Raw genomic sequence first — 22,367 nt, forward strand, 5'->3', positions numbered from 1 at the left:
AAATAAAAGTTTAGCCCATATTATTTTCCAGCTACCTATTCAGAGACACTTAGAAAATGATTTGACAGATCTTTGAACAAACGTGCTATTTTTTTTTTCTCAGTGGCGTCATCTAGACACTCTTTGATGGAAGATCTCAATCTGTCATTATCTAATGGTGTGGTGCTGTCTTTTCTTTGATCTCTGTCTGTTTGTATTTGCCTCTCTTTTCTGATTGCCTCTGCATTTTTTGCTCTCTCCTCCTCCTCCCCAGACGCCTCCGGAGCAGGACAATCCCACCTCCCTGCTCTGAGTTTCCACACAACACCCACCTCCTCCACTTTTCCCTTCTCACTCCGCAGGGGTGTGGATTGCCATCGGGACGCTTGTCAATTAGACAGTTGCTGTGGAAAGCGGTGGAGTGAAAGAGAGAAGACAAACCGTTGTGGAGTGACAAGTGCTGTGATTTCAGGTAAGAACTTGTCTGATTAACTGTATGTGTGCTCTGTGTATGTGTGTGAGTGTGTGTGTGTGTGTGTTTGTTTGTGAGTGTGTAGCAATGTCACTTTCTAGATCTGTTGTTTTCATTCATGAAAGATGAAGGGTGAAATACTATAAAGAAGTTTAGCCAAGAAAAACAATGTTAACATTTAGATCAACTGATTGAAGATGACCAGTAAATGTGTTTATCAGTCACATCTAATAAGACATTTTTATTAAGAATGGCATATGGGGGAATTTACCTTGCACTCTAAAGCCAAGAGTTCTTAAAAGAATCGTTATGTTCTTTATTGGCATTAATGGTTCCTTGAAGAATCGATAAAATCTATAGAACCTTTTGGATTCAAAAAAGTTCTCTATAGCGGAAAATGGTTCTTCAGATTATTATTATATTAGAACAGTTATTTTTTGTGATTATATGGGTTTTTTTTTGGACCCCCTTTTTGGAATTTTAAGACTGATTCTTAAAATAACCTTTTGGAAAAGTTCCATGGATCCATGAAAGTTCTTCATGAAACCATAAAATGCCAATAACTTAAGAGTGCAGACATTATTTTGAAATTTCTACCTCAAATAATGCTCTCTTTGTGAAATCTGTGAAATTATTTCTAAACTTCAAAATCTTTACCTTTGCCAAACCCGTTTGTTTTTCATATGAGGCCATAAGAAAAAGTTTGAATGATTTCCCTAATGATTTGGACTGAATGAATCCTCAATTGGTCGTACTGTAAGAGGAATCACTCTCAGAATATAGTCAATGATTTATCCAGACATTAAAAATAAATCTCTGTCCACCTTATGAATGAAATCAGCATTTTTATTGAGCTTTTTTTAAGCTTAGAATAACAATACTCCACTTTTTTCATCTGGGAGTCTTCAGCACTTGCAAACACTGAGAACGGTTGGTATGCTGCCAAATAGGGGCCAAAGCTGTTTAGAGAGTGAAGACGCCGCTCCAGCCTCCCCTTTCCCTCTGCTCATCTTTGCTTTGGAAATAGTTGGCTGCTCATTACCCTGTCATTAGCGAGATGAGAAGCAGTGAACAGCGCTGTGAGGAAAGGCAGCCGATTCCTGCTGGCTCCAGCCGGTGTCTCCAGTCAGTCCCAGCTGTACAGAAAGGCCACTTCTTCAGAGAGGGACGCACACTTTTTTTCCCGTGTGACCCAGAAATTTGAGCTGTGCAGTGGAAGGAAATGATTGTTTGCATGGCCTCACCTTGTAAGAAGGACAGTTACATACCCTGTATTTCAAAAAATTATTTTTTGATTTGCTTAATCCTTTATTTTGTTTTCCAGTACTGAGACATGCTTAAAAAAGATATAATTTGAGTTTTTTTTTTTTTTTACAGAATTTAGATTTTTTGGTTTTTACACCATTTGAAATGAAATATATATATATATATATTTCATGCTAAGTATACTAGATTTTTATGTACTTAATAATTACTTAATAAAAACCGATATTATACAAACAATCCTCATCAATAGTGACTTTAAAACACAGTTTAGGCTTAATGTTAAGTAGTACTCTGAATAAAGTTGAATTCTAATTTTTATATCAGTAAGTCACAAGCGATGTCAGTAAATATGTGAACAGATTTGAACTATACTTTACCTGAAATGGATTTAAAATATCTGATTTGTTAACTAGGGGGAGTGTGTGCGTATGTTTATGTGTTACATTATTTATAATAATATTTTAATATCTTGTGCAATTGAACTTATTTTTGTTTTTCACAAAATATTTTTTCTTAATTTACTGTATTTAGGCTGCAGTGTTGAGGAAGTAAAGCAACTGATCCTTTATTTAACTTTGTATTAAAATGGTTAATAACTTTTTGCAGTTGTTGCAGTTGCAGTAGTTACCTCCATGACCATTTAAATTTAATTAAACATTTTGAGCGGCACATTTTGTCATTGCTCATATTGTTTTTCACACTTGGTCTTGGCTCGTTTTGATGACGGGAAAACTGCCCCCACATGTTTGAACGGAAGCAGAGCGAAGTTTAGACAGAGTACAGAGGGGTCCGGGGCCACCCACCCGGCCTGCCTTGGGCTTTCCTGACTGGAGCCTCTTAATAATTTCTTAAACATTTCTGACTCAGAATTACTAGTGTTCCCCATATATTCCCATGAAAATATATTATATATAATAATTACAAGAAATTCAGCTTGTGGTTCTGGTTAAACCGTGATTGTGAGATGTTTGCGTCTTATATTCCACATCTGAAGCCAGCAGCTGTTCTGGGATGATGCTGGTGTGATTGTTCAGGTTCTTACCTACATGAGAGCAAGATAAGAGTTCAAAACAAGAATCTCTTCAATGCATTTTTGCTGTAACCTTTTCTAGTCAAGCCTCATTATGATTTTGTGTTTACCTGAACCCTTGAAGGATCCCTTCAACACTTGTCTGTTGAACTTGCTGCAAACCTTCAGAGAACATCCCAAACAGGGGTGAAGCGTCTAATCACAGACTGTACAGCATGTAGAATCATGCCCTGAGAACAATGTTGACAGTTTCTAAACTGTGAGATCACACAAGCAGAGTCGGGAGTGCTCTGGAAGTGTGATGTTGTTTATGCACAAAAACGTTTGAAATGTCTTAAAGGCACTCCAGGGATTTTAAGCCATTAATCAGAGAGGAAAGACTTTTTTTTTGCTGTTGGAAAAGTAGGTAATCTGTTGCAATCCCTTGCATTGAATGTGTACTTGTAGTTTACTTCAAACCTTAAAAGTGTATTTTTAAATAACTATACTTGCAGATAATATATTAATGAAATCTAAAGTCACTTAAGTGTACTTAAAGTGCGACACCTTTTTGATTATGTTTTTGAACACACTTAAGTACACTTTTTAAAAGTGCACTTTCAAATAACGTCAAAACAAAAAGTTTTACTTTAAAGTACATTGTTTTAATAATCTTTTGGTGTGTTTTAAATAAGTACACTTATTTTGATGTGTTGACTTAACATACTATATCATATATAAAGTACTTGATTATAATTTTAGGTGTAATATATCTATATAATATATTTAAAATGCACTAAACTGCAACTTTATCATTACAAAGGAGTAATTTCAAATATATTTAAATGCATAACAAACAATCTTTTATAGAAATGACATTCAAATATATTTTAGTTGATCCTAAATGCATGGAAGTACATTTAGCAGAACTTTAACCATATTTCAAAGATAATAAAGGTAATAATGAAATTACATATCAAGATGTTAAGTCCTACTTAAGTGGGTCTACAAAGTTCAATTTACTATAAACTTTAATACTCTAATTTCATTTAATTGTAAATGAAGTGTTTGAAAACATTATTACATTATTGAAAACATTAAATTCAATTCACACTTAAGTACAGTCTTTTAAAGTTTTAGCAAGAGATAAAGTGTACGTCTTTTCCAAAAGTGATCGTTTAAAAAATATTGAGCAGGATGATAGTTTTTATTCTTGAAAGGATATCTTGGTAGTTTTGGTAGTTAAATGTTGGTTGTTTTTCACCTTTAAATAATGTTATAATTTCCTCTTTGTAATGTAAGAAGATGCTTAACACATTGGCTCTTACTCACTGGATTTGGGAGGTATGTGGTTGAGATGGGCTGCAGTGATGTGAAAAGGTTCCTAGTGCTAATCTCTACAAAGCACAACAAGGGATTTGGCCCTTTTTTGGAGAATAACCTGTGAAGAGAACCCATAATCCTACCTGTTATAGACTTCCTGGGCCTGCAGTGTGAAAGCTTAGCTTACAAACACTCAATCCTCTTTCAATGACATCACGGCACTAGAGCTGATGAACATCTTTATGACAGGGAAGTAGCTAAAATAAATATACAAATGTGCTTTTCTTCCTGGAGACATTCCGGTTCTCAAATCTGATTGGTCGAGCAGCATTCAGTCCAACAGAACTGGGACAAGTGACTGTCTCATTGAATCATTCATTCAGATTGTTAGTTCAAAATACTGATTCTTTCAGGAATCAAATGAATGAGTCATTGAATCATTCAATCAGCTGATTTGTTTAAAAATGCTGTATCAATCACACTACTCTGTGTTGCTCAGAGACGCAACAGATGATTCTACTTTGACATTGTTTATGATGATTGTCATTAGCGAAAGCAAAAATACACAGATATTGCATTTAAAAAAAAGGCCTTTACTGTGAGGTACTGAACACATGCACCATGCATGAGGACAGTAAAAACATGTGCCCTCAATGAAAAGCATGATGTAATGCCAAACTAAAGGTGTCTGGATTTAAACAAGAGTTAAACAAGGGTTTGGGATCTCAATAAGGAGTTGTTTTTTCCACATCTGTTTCCAGGTATCATATGTTTTAAGGTGCAACACATGGACTAGATGAAAAGATGATTTACTTTTCATCAACATTGCCTGACATCACATGATGGAAATGCGATAAGTAACCAGGTTAACACCTTTATTTTCACATTTTGTAATGCAATTTGATAAAATGTTGATAAAACATGACATCATATTCTGGAAGATTTCTGGAGTGCTGGAACAGTGTCAACCTAAAAGGCTTGTTAATCTTTAGTTCTTTCCAAACTACATCATTTGCTGTAATTACTAGCTTATTAAAAGTAATAAACACATTGTTAATCCTATAACAAGTGATTGGCATTTCATTTGAAATTAAATGAAAAACTGGAATTCATTTTGAAAATAATTAGCTGAACTTTAAAGTGCCTTTTGACCCACTTAAGTAGGACTTAAGCACTTACTTTTAATGTTTTTGAAATATGTTTAAAGTGTACTGATGAAATGCAATGACAAGCATGGTAAGCTAGCTTTAATATAATTTGTATTGCAACTTGTAGGTCATGAATTTAAATATATCTGACCGATGAAAAATTGGTAGCCTGAAAAGGGTTTGAACAAATTTTATTCAAGTAAAAAAAATTAAGCATACGAAATTAACTTAAATACATTAATTTATACCTCATTTTCTTTTAACATTTATTGGTTAATCAGGTAGAAATAAGCTTTTTAAGGTAACATTTGCAGGTTATCACTTTTTACAGTGTAATTACACATTTGTAATGATGAAGTTGCAATTTATTGCATTTAAAATGTATTAACCAAGTATTTTTCAAGTATATATTAACTAATCAAGTAATTTACATGTGCTTTAAATTTGTTTAAACAATGATTTAAAATGTACTTCAAAGTAAAACATCTGATTTTGACATTATTGTGAAGTGCATTTAAAAAGTGTACTTATGTGTACTTAATTAATCCAGAATGCGGCAGCAAGATTAATTTTTAATGAGCCGAAATGAATACACGTCACACCTCTGTTTATCAATTTGCACTGGCTACCAATAGCTGCTCGCATAAAATTCAAGGCATTGATGTTTGCAAAAACCACCACCGGCTCTGCACCCCTTTACCAAAATTCATTACTTCAGACTTATGTGCCCTCTAGAAGCTTGCGTTCTGCAAGTGAACGTCACTTGATTGTGCCATCCCAAAGAAGCACAAAGTCACTTTTACGGACTTTTAAATTAAATGTTCCTGTTGTGGTGGAATGACCTGCCCAACTCAATCCGAGCAGCTGAGTCCTTAGCCATCTTCAAGAATCGGCTTAAAACACATCTCTTCCATCTTTATTTGACCCTCTAACTTTTGCACTCACTATTCTAATTCTATTTAAAAAAAAAAAAATCTAACTACCTTTCTAATCTTTTTGTATTCTATCTCTTTTCTTTTCATTTATTATACAATTATAAAAAAAGACCTCTAACACTAGCTTGCTCTATTCTTTTTCTATTCTCTCTGTTTTCTTTTTATTTATTATATTATTTAAAAACCTTGCTACGTATACTGTGTTTACACTAACTGAGACTTTTTATAGCACTTATATATCATTGCTCTTTTGTTGTTTTTGATTGCTTCCATTGTTCTCATTTGTAAGTCGCTTTGGATAAAAGTGTCTGCTAAATGACTAAATGTAAATGTAAATGTAAGTGTGTTAAGAAAAGTGTGTCCCTCTTATTTCATTAATAGTTAGATATTTCTAAGATTTTGAGTGCACTACAAGTGCATATTCAATACAATTACACACAGAGCGATCAACCCACTTATACATTAAGGAAGCAGAGGCTGACTAATGGTTAACAGAGCACATGCAGTTACTTGTTTCGCTTCATTGTGCTCATGGTTGTCCTGAACTTTACGCTTCTTAGAGGTGAAAAAACCTTCTCTCACAGCTTAAAATTTGTATATTAATTAGTACTTTGTGTTCAGTCATTTTTTAGAGCTGCCTGTGTTTTCTCTTTGTTTCTGACTGTCTTTATGTTGAATCAGCCCTGTTTGTACCTTTATGAAATTTCACGCCATCCCAACAAAACAGATTGATTACATCTTGCTTTTTTAAGCTATGAAAGTCTCTGTGGCCTGGCTTTGACTTTGTTCAGCCTGAGGCTGTGGAACAATCTTAGAAAACTGGGGTTTCCAATGGAGAAAGACAGCAGGAAGAAAAGAGGAAAGGCCTTTTAAAGAAAATATGTTAGTGAGTAAACAAAGACGGACTAATCATAACTAAATGTTTTGATGCTAGGAACAGACCCACTGTGACCCAGTGAGCTCAAATTCACAGAAATGTACTGCACAAATCCATTGTGTCTTTCATCGTTTTGCTTCAAGATGATTTGAGCCAAAACTATGACTAATGAATTTTGTTTGATGAAACAAATTTGATTAATAAAATAAGGTATGTTTACGGTCTGGAAGAATGTTTTTTAAATTTGACTGAGTAATAGTGTCTGAATGAAGCTGTAAGGTGGAAAGCACTTATCATGCCCTTGAGTCTGTGTTTTAATGGCTCATTAAACTGCAGGTGCAAGAACTGACCCTCTTTAGCAGTGAGTTCAGTGCTGACTGATGAGACAGCCTCAGTCTCCAGACTCCTTCAGATTGTTTAGGGTCAAAGGTCATCTTTGAAGTTGACGTCTCACCTCAGTGGGACTGGGCTCGGAAGGAGTTTTTCCCCTATCACTCAACAAACGTGTCAGAGAGAGCTGACCATGATGTTTTAGTCTCATCCTGAGGAGAATTTGATTCCCAAATTCCTTCTTTTGCAGGTTATTTATTATGGATTACTGGGACAGTTGCATCTCATTTCTAAATTTATGCCATTATTAACTTGTGAATATCATAAAAAACAAAACCTAACGATCATGTCCGGATCATATTTCATCTCAGTATTAAACAAATAAACAAACAAATAATAATAATTTTATTTTACATTTTCATTTTCATTTACATATATATATATATATATATATATATATATATATATATATATATGTATATATATAATTAACTAATTTATGTAATGTAAAATATACTTATATATTATTTAAATTGTGTATATATATATATATATATATATATATATATATATATATATATATATATATATATATATATATATATATATATATAATTTAAATAAATATATAAGTATATTTTACATTACATAAATTAGTTAATTATTGGATCCTCAACCTTTTTGAACCAGTGCCTCCTATTATTATTATTATTATTATTATTATTATTATTATTATTATTATTTATTATTACAATGTTTTTAAATACTTTTTAATTTTTTTCATTGTTTTTATTTATTTTGTTTTAAGATGTTTTAATAATAATAATAATTATTAATATATTTAATATTAATATATTTAATTTGTATTATTATTTATATATTTTAAAATTATATGATAAATATATAATTTTCTTCTTATTATCTTATTAATATCACTTGCCTCATTTTATCAATAGGCTTTATTTCCTTTATGCAGTGACATGTAGGACCTTTGTGTTTAGGCGACAAAAAAAAGTGTAATAATATGTTTGTTTTCTTTTCAGATATCAAATCTCATATAATGATTAGAGAGAGAACAAGATCCTGACCTCTGACCTGATACCTTTCTGATGGTCTCACATTAGGATCAAGAAGAAGTGGAGATGACTTTGTATGAAAACATTCACTGGACAGAGCGAGACCAAACAACAGAGATTCCTCCAGTCGATTCATCCACTGCATCTCTGCAGAGGTCCTGATCCACTCAAACTCAACACAATGACTGCTAAAGACAGGACATATTTGTCTTTCCTCTTGCTGGGTCTTTTCCAGCAGATTCAGGGCTCTCTGGTGAAAACCAATCTTGGTCTAAAGGTGAAGCGAGGCCAGTCGGTCTTCCTGCAGGAGGAGGATCTGCAGTTTCACATACCCAGAGCCAAGGACGCCTGCAAGCTGGAAGTTGTGCTGAATGAGCCCATTACACAGCGGGTGGGCACACTGACCCCTCAGGTAAACCCTCTTTATGAATGCATTGAATTATCCACTAGACATTCAGTGATGAACATGCAAATACAGTTTCCATCTGAGAGCATCTGACATTTGAAGAACTGTCCTTGTGAATAAGAAGTGTGCTTAATTATACTGAATGTGCACTTGTAATGTACTTCAAATCTTAAAGTATACATAAAAAAGACTTGCAGATAGTATAATATTAATGAAAGAAAAAGCCACTTTTAAAAGGGCACTTTTTAATAGTGTCAAATTTAAAGTACATTTTAGATCATTATGCTTTAATATTTTTGTGTTTTAATGAAGTACACATATTTTGATGTGCTGACTTACATACTAAAGTAGATGTAAAGTACTTGATCCCAATTTTAACTGTAGTGTGTTACTCATTATTACATTTAAAGTTAATATATTTTAAATTTACTAAATTGCATCATCATTACAAATGTATTTAAATACACAGCATACGAGTTTCAATAGAAATTGCATTAAGTATATTTTATCTTCTGTTTGTTTATGCAGGTTGTCAGAATTTGTTACTAAGTCATTTTCTGTTCTTTCTACAACTATTTCACATTTGTCAGGTTTTTGACTGTCACTTTTTGGCTGATGAAGTGAAATACACTCATAACGGATGTCCGGTTTTAAAAGAAGATACTGTTAAACTTCGTCTGTACAGGTATGTTTTGCATGTTGTTGTAAACTTTGATATTATTACAGTTTAGGACACAATCAGAATGGAAATATAATTTGGTTTGACTTTATCTGTTTTTGTCTTGCTGTCTAAATATGTTTGCTTCGTGTCGATTTGTTGTTTAGATTTACAGAGACAGAGACGTACAGTGAGCTGTTCTCTCTCCGTGTTGAAATCATGGAGCCGGACTGTAATGTGATTAAGTTCGGGTCACAGAATCTCGAGGTGCCAGAGTTTTATGGCCTCTCTAATGTTCTGGACGGCAATGTTGTGTCCTTCCACTATGAACACAGACATAATATTGAGTGCACAGTTCAGGTGACAACTCTGGAAACACATCTACCTGTTCACGGTCAGCTAGTCACCGGAGAGCCGGAGAAACCAGAAGGGCCGAGAGGAGATGAACCAGAGAGCTTTGTTTCTCTACGAAGACAGCTGGGTAAAATCATTACAATTAACCCAATTTACCAGTTTTCCTGCTTCACAAACACATTCAGGTTATCGACATATAAACAAAGCTACTTCAGAAATTATTCAAAGAAGTCAAATATAATGAAATGAAAATGAAAGGGTGCTAAAATATTCCAGGGTCATAATTCACTTGTGTTATTTACAGTATATACTATATACTATATATTATATTTACTATAATACTATAATACACACACACACACACACACACACACACACACACACACACACACACACACACACACACACACACACACACACACAATATTATTTCTTTGTTAATATTTTGAACTAGCTTTTCAGTTTAAATTTAAATGTTTGTTTGAATAATTTGATTGTGCACTTGTCATTTTTATTATTTAATTTAATTTAATTTAATTTAATTTAATTTAATTTAATTTAATTTAATTTAATTTAATTTAATTTAATTTAATTTAATTTTTAGTTTTAGTACTTTTAGTACTTTTAGTTAAACTTATTTAATTTCCTTTGTTTGCAAAGGCAACCTTTCTGGTTTTCGTTTTAATTTTATATATTTTAAAACTGATTTTTTATTTATTCTTTTATTTATTTTAAAATGTATATATTTATTTTATTATTAGTATTAAGTTTTTCATCTAATATAATTTTTTTATTTCAGCTTTATGCAATTTTATGTAATTTCCAATGTATCCAACTTAAAAAAAAAATACATGAGAAATTATATTAATGCTGCAATGAAATATATTTTTTGCAGACAGTTTTTGAATTAGAGTGATGATGATAGAATTTTGGAGACAACTTGTTACAGTTGTGCAGAACAGTTGATAGTATCACATTTATTTGTTTGTTTGTCTATTTATTACGCCTATTATTTATTTATAACATTTTAGGTTTTCAGAATAGATGAAAATACTTTATGTACTTGATATATACTCTGTATACTATTAGAATATGAACATTATAATATAAGGAGAAAATTTTAATTTTTTTCACAACCTAGTTTCATATTTAAAATCAGGGCATTATTTTCTCTGCCTCCCTTCAGATAATAAAGCCAGAGCTCATTGTAAGAGTGACGAGTGTCTAAAGGGTCTAAAACTGCTGGCGATCACCAAAGTACCATGCAATGATTTCCTCATGATGGGCATCCGTTACCAGCACACTGACCCTCCATCTCCAGACATAGACTACATCGCCATTAGACTGGACCTCACAGACACCCGCAGCAGGAGCATCATCCAGGTGCTCATTTTCAAATTAAAGCATCTTCTTATTACTGCATTTTTACAATACTATTTGAACAGCAGTTCTGTGTGTCTCCACTCAGTCAGAGCAGGCCTGGATCCCGGTAACCATTAAGGACGCAATGCCAAATCAGCCGCCCAAGCCTGCTTTTATGTCAATGTTCATCTTAGAGGTGGATCAGTTCATCCTGACTCCTCTCTCCATGGCAACGCTGGACGCGGAGGATGATGAGACGCCCAAACAGCGGCTGGTGTTCAACATCACTAAAGCCCCTAGTGGGGGCTTCATCACCCACCTGTCTGACCACACCAAACCCATCACCTCCTTCACCTGGACGGATCTCAACGACATGCTGATCAGCTACCAGCCTCCAAACTCCAGCCACACACAGCGCAGGAACTACGAGGTACTGAGGCACACTTCAGCATACTATTAAAAAGCATAAAAATGATTTACTTTAAAGGAATATACATAAGTGTAAACTGAATGTAATATTTTCAAACACTTAATTGCATGTTATGTACAATTAAATGAAAAGGTTATTATAGTTGAAACTTGTATTAAATGCAGCTGGAAATTAAAAGGTGCTTTTTTGACCTATTTAAGTAGGACTTTATAGGATCTTAATATGCAATTTCATAATTTCTTCTATTGTCTTTGAAATATGGTTAAAGTGTTCTGCTGAATGTGCTCACAAGCATTTACAGTAAACTAAAATATATTTTAATGTCATTTCTATTAAGACCTGTATGCCATATATTTGTAATTATACATTTGTAGTGATGAAGTTTATTTACAGTATATTAAATACAGTATTTTAACTTTAAATGTAATATCGAATAACACACTACTAGAGTTACATTTATACTTTGCATGTGCTTTAGTATGTTAGTCAACATACTGCACGTCTTTAAAAGACAACAAAAGATTATTATAATAATGATTTTAAGTGTATTTTATGTAAAACTTTTAGTTTTAAACTTTTAAACATAAACTTTTAGTTTTACATAGTTATAAAGTGCTTTTTAAAAGTTTACTTAAGAGTGTTAAGAAACATAGTAATGAAAGTGTACTCATCTTAAGTACACTTAAGTACACATATTTCATTTTTATTCTTTATTTCATCATTATATTATATTATATTATATTATATTATATTATATTATAAGTACAGGTTTTCAAAAATATACTTGTAAATCTGAAGTACACAAACGCATATTCAATACAATTAAGCACACTTCTTTTTCGCAAGGGAACTGTACTGGCATGAACATTAAACAGAAGTTTCATTTCTACTAGGTGGAGTTTGAAGTGCATGATTTCTACTTTGAGAAAAGCCAGCCTGTAATTGTACACGTGTCAATCAGGACGGCTGATACCAATGCGCCAAGAGTATCGTGGAACATGGGTCTGTATTGTGCATCATTTTCATATACAATAAACACAACGTTTTATTTTGGGTGTAATATTTATTTTTCAAGATTTGGAAAAGAAAGTAATTCCACTTGTCACTATTAAGTTACCCTGAACAGCATGCCTCTGTAGTGTGCTTCACTATGTAGAATGTTTGATTGTAGTGTACTTCAATTCTTTAAAAATACATATAATTAAAAAAACTGTACTTAATACTTTAAGGAAATAAATGGCCACTTACAGTATGTGCATTTAAAAAAGACACTCTCATGACTGCTGTGTTTTTAATGCCAATTTAAAAGTACATTTTAAATCATTATTTTGTCACCTTTTAAGGAAATGCACTTATTTTAATGTGCTGATTAACAAACTACCATCAATGCTTGTCAGTACATTTAGCAGTACGCTTCATCAATATTTCAAAGACAATAGAATTATGAGACTACATATAAATATAATATAAATAAATATTACATATAAATAAATATGCACTTAAGCCCTACTATAGTAGGCCACTCAAATGATTGTAAAACGCTTTGGGTGTACAGCAATACAAAATAAAGTGCTATATAAATGCTTCATTCATTCATTCAAAGGTCAGCTAATTGCATTTAATATGAAACTATATTGGCAATTTTCTCCTTTTTTCGGTCGTATTAATAGGTCTCAGTCTGTTGGAAGGTCAGTCTCGTCCAATCACATGGGATCAGTTTCAGATCGTCGACAATGACAACCTGAAGGCTGTGAAGATCATCACTGTGGACGGCCTGCAGCACGGGAGACTAACGGTTAGAGGTACACATGCAGATGACTGTTCCTGATATATTAATCTGTTACATCAGATTCAGTTATATCACTAAACATTTTCACTACCACTGTATGTGTATCTGTATGTAGGTGGAAAAGGTTTCATGTTCACTGTGAAAGATATAAAGGACGGCGCGGTTCGCTACCACCACGATGACAGCGACACGACTAAAGATTACATCGTCTTCCGCATTACTGATGGCTTGCATCAAACCAGACACAAGTTTCCCATTAACATCCTGCCCAAAGACGACAGTCCGCCCTTCCTCATTACCAACATGGTGCTGGAGCTGTCTGAAGGCCAGACCGCTCTTCTGAGAGGATCTATCTTGCAAGCCTGTGATTTGGACTCTAGTGATGACTACATCATGTTCAACATCACCAGACCTCCACAGGCAGGAGACATCATGAAGATGCCTGGTCCTGGCATCACAGGTGAGGAGAGGATTGAAAGGAAAGCTTAACTGAATGAATTTAATTCTTAAACTCCTAAAAAATAAAGGTGCTTTAAAGGTTCTTCACAGTGATGCCATAGAAGAACCATTTGTGGTTCCACAAAGAATCATTCAGTCAAAGGTTCTTTAAAGAACCATCTCTTTCTTACCTTTTTATAATCTGAGTTTCCTCAGTTGTCCTTTACATACTGTTTTATATTTGTGCAGGATATCCAGTGACCCGTTTTCTTCAGAAGGACCTCTTCCACTCCATCATCTACTATCGGCACTCAGGCGGTGAGGTGTTTGAGGACTCTTTTGAGGTGGTGCTCTCTGACTTTCATGACCCTCCTAATCTCTCAGAGCCTCAGGTAATTTCAGGATATCCTCCACTGATTGATGCAATATCTCTAACATTCTTCCCAGCTAACAGAGAACGGTCTTACAACTTTCACTTACGTTTTTTTTAAAAGTTATATAAATGTTAGAAAAAAACATTCCTAAACCAATGTTTATGGAATGTTTTTAATATTTGATATACGTTGTCATAACGTTGAGAGAAAACATTCTTAGAACAGCATTCTCGGAACATGCTTGTGATGTTATTTGTACAGTACTTGAAGACCGTTCTAAGAAATGTTTTTGTAATCTCTAAATAACATTATGATCATGACATTTTAACGTTCTTAGAATTAAAAAAAAACATTTTAAGTGAAAATAAAGTTTGTAGAACATTGTAAGAAACATTTTTGCAATCTTTAAAAAACTTTACTGTCATGGCAAAAAAAGCTGACATTTTAAAGTTCTTGGACTATTAATAATAAACAGTCAAATAATGTTGTATTTTAGGTGAAAATAAAGTTTGTAGATTGTTGTCAGAAACATGGTTGTAACCTTTAAATAATGTTATAATCACAACAAGAAAACTATACATTTTAACGTTCTTAGAATAGTAAGCAATAAACTGTTAAATAATGTTGTTTTAGGTGAAAATAAAGTTAGTACAACATTCTATGAAACATTTTTGTAACCTTTAAATAGTGTTATAATCATAACAAGAAACCCAGACATTTCAACATTCTTAAAATAATAAAAATAGACAGTCGAATAATGCTATATTTGAGGTGAAAATAAAGTTGGTAGAAAGTTGTCAGAAACATGTTTGTATTCTTCAAATAATGTTATGATCACAACAAGAAAACTATACATTTTAACGTTCTTAAAATTGTAAGAAATAAACAGTTAAATAATTTTATATTTTAGGTGAAAATAAAGTTTGTACAACATTCTAAGAAACATTTTTGTAATTTTTTAAAAACGTTATTATCATGGTAAAAAAGCTGACATTTTAACTTTCTTAGACTATTCTAAATAAACAGTCAAATAACGTTATATTTGAGGTGAAAAAATTGTTAGAATGTTGTCGGAAACATGTTTGTAACCTTTAAATAGTTCTTAGAATAGGAAGCAATAAATGGTTAAATAACGTTATATTTTAGGTGAAAATAAAGTTAGTACAATGTTGTAAGAAATGTTTTTCTAACATGTTGTGACCTAAGTAATATTGTAATCATGGACAGAAAACTGGACACGTGTGGTTCTTCACTAAGCAGGTGATCTTTGCAGGTCATTGTGATTGAAATCCAGCCAGTCCCTGATCAGCCTCCACACGAGGCACCGGGTGTGACCAGGCACTTGGTTGTCAAAGAGACCGATGTCACCTACTTGACCAAACAGCAGCTGCACTTTGTGGATCTGGAGTCACCGGATAGTGAGCTCACGTACACCGTCACCACCCCACCTTTCTACAGCACCACCTATGGGTACAAAATTAAACTACTCTGCATAAGAAGCCCTTGCAGTCCACAGGATGCTATTAATTTCAAACTGTTACCTGCATCTTATAATGTGACATGTATGAGTTGTACGTTTTGATTTCCAGAGGCTCTGATGCAGGAAGGTTGTTTCTGGTTGATAGCGTCCCAAAATTTACCAAGGACCCAAATGCTCCAATGCTGAGACTTTTCACTCAGGTAAATACTCTGTCTGAACTAGGGTTAGACGTATTATTTTCCAGAAGTATCTGAAGCTGTACATGATCCCCTCTTTGTAGCATGCGGTCAACTACATGAAGGTTGCTTACATGCCCCCTATTCTGGACATTGGACCGTTCCCTCAGCACATCCAGTTTGTCCTGTCAGTGACCAACCAGCAAGGCAGCACGACCGCTGGCATCTGCTTCAACGTAACGGTTCTGCCGGAGGATAATCTGGCACCAGAGGTACAGCAGCCCTCATCGACCCAATCCAGAACAGAAAATCATTATAGGGCTTGCTAGTGGTGCTTATCGAGCGTGAATATCTGTGAATATCTGATATTCATGTGATGGACAATAAAATGGTCCAAAAATAGATTTTGATTGAAGGAGGGACCATAACTAAGGACTAGAATATCATTGAGCAGCGGTTCTCAATCTTTTTGACTGCAATAATTGTCAATATTCAAAGCCATCTTAAGATATTTCTCTTACTTCTGCTGAAATGAAAAAGCTTCTCTTTTTCAAACTTATGTATTTATAGAAACTATGAATGTCAATATATTGATATTTTTATATAAAATAGAGTTTATTTGCAACAGTTGGTAATTGTGTTTTTTTGTGTGTTAGTTAGCTTTTTAGTTATTATTTAATCAAAACAACTCAACTGCAGTTTGATTAATATTAATTGGAATGCAGGATAAAAAAACAACAACAGATTTTTGAATATTTTTAATCCAAATGAACTCTTCAAATATTATATTATATATAAATATAATATAATGACTGAAACAATAAATATAATATAATGACTGAAACAATTATGAATAAATAAAAAATTATATTCCACAATTGCAGAGGATGCAATAACTGAATGAATACATTTGATTTACTCACAGATAGCAATTTTTACCCAATAAACTATTTCAGAGCATATAGTAATGAGAAAATTATATTAATTTCTTAAAACTAATTAATTTACATGATGTTTCCAGAAGAAATGCCAGTTTTAATATTAGGCTTTCTTATATCCATCTCTGTGGGATGGTGTTATTTATATAGCATTATTGATTATTAACTAAAACATATTAGAATTTTTTTCTTTACTTGAATTTTAGCTAACGTTTTGGTTTTTATTTTGTGTGTGTTTTTGCCATGTGTGTGTATATATATATTACTTGAATTTTGCCTAAAGTTTTGGTATTTTTTTGTGTGTGTTTTTTTAGTTTTTTTTGTATTTTTTTTTTATATTTTTGATGATTTTTTATTTTTCCTTTGCAAAATGAGTTTTTTAGTACACCTTATGTTGTCACCATTTTAATATAATTTTATATATTAGGTTAGTTTTCATATATTTTATCGAAGTTATTATGGATGATTTTACTATTAGCATGATGCTGATGATACACGTTTTGCTTTCACCTACTCACCTATTTTCTGAACTATACCACTTTATTATTCATAGATATCAGTGCTATACAAACACAAGTGCTAGTTGTGTTTCTTGTCATCTGTAGGTGCACGTGGAGCCGCTGGCGGTGGATGAGGGGGGAGAGAGCTGGGTGAGTGAAGACCACATGCGTCTATCAGACCAGGACTCGCTACAGGACTCTCTGCACGTGGAGCTGAAGACCGGACCTCAGCATGGCAGCATTTACCTGGACGGCACAGCCATGAGTCCAGGCCACACTTTCACAGTCAGGGATCTGAAAAGCCTAAAAGTTAGGTCAGATGTGGTTTCTCATAGTTTGTTCGGGTTCACTGTCATGAGTTTAAGAGACACTTTTGCAGTCTGGTTTCTGAAAGTTTTTTTGATTATAAAGAAAACATCCAAAATGCAATTCTAAGAGTTTATTAAATTACACTTTATCTATCTGTATATTTCAATCATAAAACATAACTTTAAAGGCCATTTTTTAAAAAGTTTTTTTTTTTTGACATGCATAAAATCTTTATAGTTTTATTCCCATAGATATTTTATGAAGGATGTAACAGAGCGGTTTAGTCATATATAATTTGCTTGGTTTTATATATTTTCTATGTTCCTGAAAACATGGTGATTTTTTTTTTCAATCTGTTGGCAGTATTTTATGATTTATAAGTGATAAAAAAGAAAACCATCAGCTCTAATATGTGACCCTGGACCACAAAACCAGTCATAAGGGTCACTTTTTTGAAATTGAAGAAAACCATCAGCTCTAATATGTGACCCTGGACCACAAAACCAGTCATAAGGGTCACTTTTTTGAAATTGAGATCATTGTATTAGCAGTGCAAAAGGTTGTGGGTTCAATTCCCAGGGAACACACATACTGGTAAAAAAAATGTATAGTCTGAATGCTCTGTAAGTCGCTTTGGATAAAGCGTCTGCTAAATGCATAAATGTAAATGTTAGGGTCTGACAATATTTGGCTGAGATACAACTTTTTGATAATCCGGAATCTGAGGTTGCAAAAAAATCAAAATACTGAGAAAATCGCCTTTGAAGTTGTCCAAATGAAGTTCTTAGCAATGCATATTACGAACCAAAGATTAAGTTTTGATATATTTTTGGTAGGAAGTTTACAGAATATCTTCATGGAATATGATCTTTACTTAATAGCCTAATAATTTTTGGCATAAAAGAAAAATTGAAAAAAATTTTTTTTACGCATACAGTGTATTGTTGGCTATTGCTACAAATACACCCCTATGCTACTTATGACTAGTTAATAGCCTAATGATTTTTGGCATAAAAGAAAAATCGATTTTTTTGTTTTGTGCTGCAGGGTCACATATGTTACCAAAATGAATTTTGAAACTTTTGATAATGAATTTGTATATTTAAACATCATTCAAGAAAATTAACAAAAATAAAAACTCAAAAAATGTAACACAATTGTTATAATCAACTGGGATTATCTACTAGTGATATATGTTAGTTCATTTTTTACCCAATGCACCTGGTTGTCTTGCTTTAATGGGATAGTTCACCCCAAAAATTTGAAAATGTTGAACATAAAAAATATATATTTTGAAGAATGTTGGTAACCAAACAGCCATTGACTTTAATAGAATTGTGGGGGGGGGGGGGGGGGACTATGGTAGTCAATGGCTACCATCAACTGTTTGGTTACCAACATTCCAACTTATACAGGTTTGGAATGACATGAGGGTGAGTAGATCAAGAAAGAAGTTTAAGTTAAATTCCACTTTGCTGGTTGTTTTCCTCTGTGACTGTTTTGTCTCAACAGATATCGCCACGACAGCTCTGAGACAGAACACGATGATATTAAATTCATTGCCACAGATGGGACAAATACTGCTGACTTTGTACTACATGTCAAGGTAATGAAGATTCATTTTGCAATAATTTATTATCAACACATGAAGACATCTAACAAACCCATGTTTGACAGGTGACTCTAGTCAACGATGAGGTGCCAGTCCTGGTGCCAGGATTGAAGCCTATTTTAGACTGTGCCGAAGGACAGGAAGTGCTGATCACCATAGAGTACATCTGTGCCACGGATCCTGACAGTGACGACAGCTCCCTGATGTATATGATCGCCCGACAACCCTATCATGGGGTAGTTCAAAGAAACGGCATCATTGTAGACCGCTTCATTCAAGCAGATGTTACTGCTGGATTCATTTCCTACAGACACACAGGTAATATGAGAATAATGGCACTGGATTTTTTTCTGTTTCATTTAATATCCAATCATATTTTGACCTACCCTTTTGAAAATAAAGTACATTTAAGTATACTTTCAAAACAAGTATTAATGCTGAAGTTGCAATACAGTAACTTTAAATGAAATATAGAATACCTTTACAAGTGCTTTATTACTGTATGTAATCTTAAGTGTATTTCTTCAAAAATCTATTAAAACAATGATTTAAAATATACTTTAAAGTAACTTTTATTATAATTTTTTTATTTTATTATAAAAAGTGTACTTAAGTGTATTCAAAAACAGTCATGACAGTGTATTCTCTTTAAGTACACTTAAGTGGCATTTTATTTCATTAACATTACATTATGTGCAAGTGCAGGTTTTTTTTTTATTTACTTATTAAATAACAAATTGTTATCAATCATACACTCAGGACAAGAGATTGGGCTGCAGCCACGTCATGACGTCGTTACATTTGTGATCTCTGATGGAGAATCAGGGCCAGTTCCTTCCTGTTGCAGTAACAGAGCCACTGTATTCAACGCACAGACACCTGAAGTACAGAACGCCCTGCCTGTCTACGACCTTAATATCACCGTTTATCCCGTGGACAACCAACCACCAGCTATAGCTGTCGGTAATAAGAACACTTTTCTTTCTGATGTCAGAATATCATGTTGTATGTTATGTTTATAACTGAAACAGTCATAAAAGTATCTCTCTTCGAATTCACTTAAGTGGCCTTTAATTTCATTAATATTGTATTATGAGCAAGTAGTTTTTTTTTTTTTTTCAAAAATGACTTTGATTTGAAGTACACTACTTAATACAATTAAGTGCATGTTTTAGCCTTTGCTACTCAGTGTTTACACGCTAGAGTCCATCAAGCATCTTTTCTCACATCAGGAGAGGTGTTTATGGTGGATGAGGGCGGGTCAGCCTCCGTCACGGTCACCCATCTGAGAGTTGAAGACCAGGACTCTGCTCCAGAGGACCTTAACCTCATTCTGGTCGCTCCGCCACAGTTTGGATACATAGAAAACGTCCTGCCCAGTCCAGGATTTGAAAAGAGCAACATGGGAATCAGTATCGGTGAGTCACATTTCACTGAATCTAAAAGCTGCTCCAGACAAGTTAGATAAAAGTAACTTAAAGTGATCTAAAAATAGTCCGAATGCATTGCCTAAATTAGTAAACTGAGTGCAGTTTTCATCATGTAATTAGTAATCAGTAACACTCTACCCAGCACTGATAGCGTTGTTTTTCCTTGTTCAGCCTCTTTCACCTACAGGGATGTGTTGAATGGACACATTAACTATGTCCAGTCTAGACACCAGAGGATTGAGCCCACCACCGACCAGCTCATGCTGCATGTGTCTGACGGGAAACAGCAGTCCTCTTCAGTCCCATTTTACATCATTATCCATCCAACCAATGACGAGATTCCAGAATTCCTGGCCAGAAACATCACGGTCAGTCAGAGAGTAATCTCGTGACCAGCTAACAGAGAATGTTCTTAGAACACTGGTCTAACGTTCTGTCAGGGTTCTCTTCCTGAAGTCACGTTAATGGAATGTTCATTCAAAAGTTGTCTGGTCTGTAATGTTATTTTTTTATCGTGAGGTGAGATAAATTATGTTTTTATTGCATTTGTTATTTAATTTTTTTTTTTTTTCATGAATTGTTCATGAAACTTTTTTTTTTTTTAAATATAAGGGTCATAAGGGTCAATTTTTTGAAATTGAGATGTATATGTCATCTGAAAGCTGAATAAATAGGCTTTCCACTGATGTATGGTTTATGATAGGACAATATTTGTCCGAGATACAACTATTTGAAAATCTGGAATCTGAGGGTGCAGGGAAATCAAAATATTGAGAAAATCACCTTTAAAGTTGTCCAAGTTCATTGTTAAATTCTTAACCATGCATATTAGTAATCAAAAATTAAGTTTTGATATATTTACGATAGGAAATTAGTTAAATATCTTAATGGAACATAATCTTTACTTAATATCCTAATGATTTTTGTCATAAAAGAAAAATGGATATTTTTGACCCATACAATGTATTGGTGGCTAGTGCTACAAAGTGCTACTTATGACACAATACAAAGTGATTGATGGTTATGAATGATTTCAATTGTTTTAGAGGGTCACAAATGCTATCACTTGATTCAGAATGGTCAGAAGACATTCAAAAGAATTATCAATTGTAATAATACTGTATTCCCTTGGTTTTTATGTTAATGGATGGTTTGGATGTTTAGTATTTTTAACTTTAGCAAAATGTTCTTAGAACATATTTTATTAGCTGGTATATAACTGCCGAGTAAGTGCAAAAACTTAGGTTTATACTGTACATTTGGCATAGTCTGTCTGTATAAAGAAAGTTTGCTGTAGTTAATTCAGTTGTGATGACCAGGGTTTTGTCTTTTAGGTTCGGGAAGGAGACATGAAAGAGCTGGACTCATCTATACTCATTGCGGTGGATCTTGATGTTCCCAGAGAGCGCTTAATGTTCAGCATAGTCCAGCAGCCTCAGCACGGCTCCATCATGAGCGTGCCACACGGCAATGATGTGACGCTCTACAAGCGTGGATCTGAGATCCCTGTGGAGCACTTCACCATGGACGACCTCAGGAATGGTACAAAAAAAAAGTATTTTATGCCCATCCCCCCTCCAAGTCCAAATTGTATGGTCTACAGTAAAAACAGTACTTTGATCAGTTTAATGTGTCTTTTCTTGATCAGTTAGAAGCATAATCACTAATAAAGTCTGTCTGTGTTACTCTGTCCTCA

The 22,367-nt window shown here is 33.7% G+C and overlaps 1 protein-coding gene across 2 annotated transcripts in view; it reads left to right on the forward strand.

Moving 5' to 3' along the window:
• Positions 1 to 264: 264 nt before the first annotated feature.
• frem1a (Fras1 related extracellular matrix 1a) overlaps positions 265 to 22,367 on the forward strand; it is a 39,405-nt gene continuing 17,302 nt past the window's right edge. Inside the window, exons 1-20 of one of the 2 annotated variants that reach the window (XM_042728686.1) lie at positions 267 to 451; positions 8,383 to 8,827; positions 9,412 to 9,506; positions 9,647 to 9,960; positions 11,020 to 11,216; positions 11,302 to 11,625; positions 12,519 to 12,627; positions 13,296 to 13,427; positions 13,530 to 13,874; positions 14,102 to 14,244; positions 15,500 to 15,696; positions 15,816 to 15,906; positions 15,987 to 16,154; positions 17,426 to 17,634; positions 19,142 to 19,235; positions 19,307 to 19,559; positions 20,001 to 20,204; positions 20,474 to 20,659; positions 20,843 to 21,039; positions 22,006 to 22,213. In XM_042728686.1, the coding sequence (XP_042584620.1) occupies positions 8,492 to 8,827; positions 9,412 to 9,506; positions 9,647 to 9,960; positions 11,020 to 11,216; positions 11,302 to 11,625; positions 12,519 to 12,627; positions 13,296 to 13,427; positions 13,530 to 13,874; positions 14,102 to 14,244; positions 15,500 to 15,696; positions 15,816 to 15,906; positions 15,987 to 16,154; positions 17,426 to 17,634; positions 19,142 to 19,235; positions 19,307 to 19,559; positions 20,001 to 20,204; positions 20,474 to 20,659; positions 20,843 to 21,039; positions 22,006 to 22,213 (3,802 nt within the window). In that variant the 5' untranslated portion in view covers positions 267 to 451; positions 8,383 to 8,491. Of the gene's footprint in view, positions 452 to 8,382; positions 8,828 to 9,411; positions 9,507 to 9,646; positions 9,961 to 11,019; positions 11,217 to 11,301; positions 11,626 to 12,518; positions 12,628 to 13,295; positions 13,428 to 13,529; positions 13,875 to 14,101; positions 14,245 to 15,499; positions 15,697 to 15,815; positions 15,907 to 15,986; positions 16,155 to 17,425; positions 17,635 to 19,141; positions 19,236 to 19,306; positions 19,560 to 20,000; positions 20,205 to 20,473; positions 20,660 to 20,842; positions 21,040 to 22,005; positions 22,214 to 22,367 lie in introns of those variants that run through there. The other variant, XR_006155278.1, reaches the window with a different exon arrangement.

The sequence above is a fragment of the Cyprinus carpio genome, chromosome B7 (assembly GCF_018340385.1).
Source record: "Cyprinus carpio isolate SPL01 chromosome B7, ASM1834038v1, whole genome shotgun sequence".
Lineage (NCBI taxonomy): Eukaryota > Metazoa > Chordata > Actinopteri > Cypriniformes > Cyprinidae > Cyprinus > Cyprinus carpio.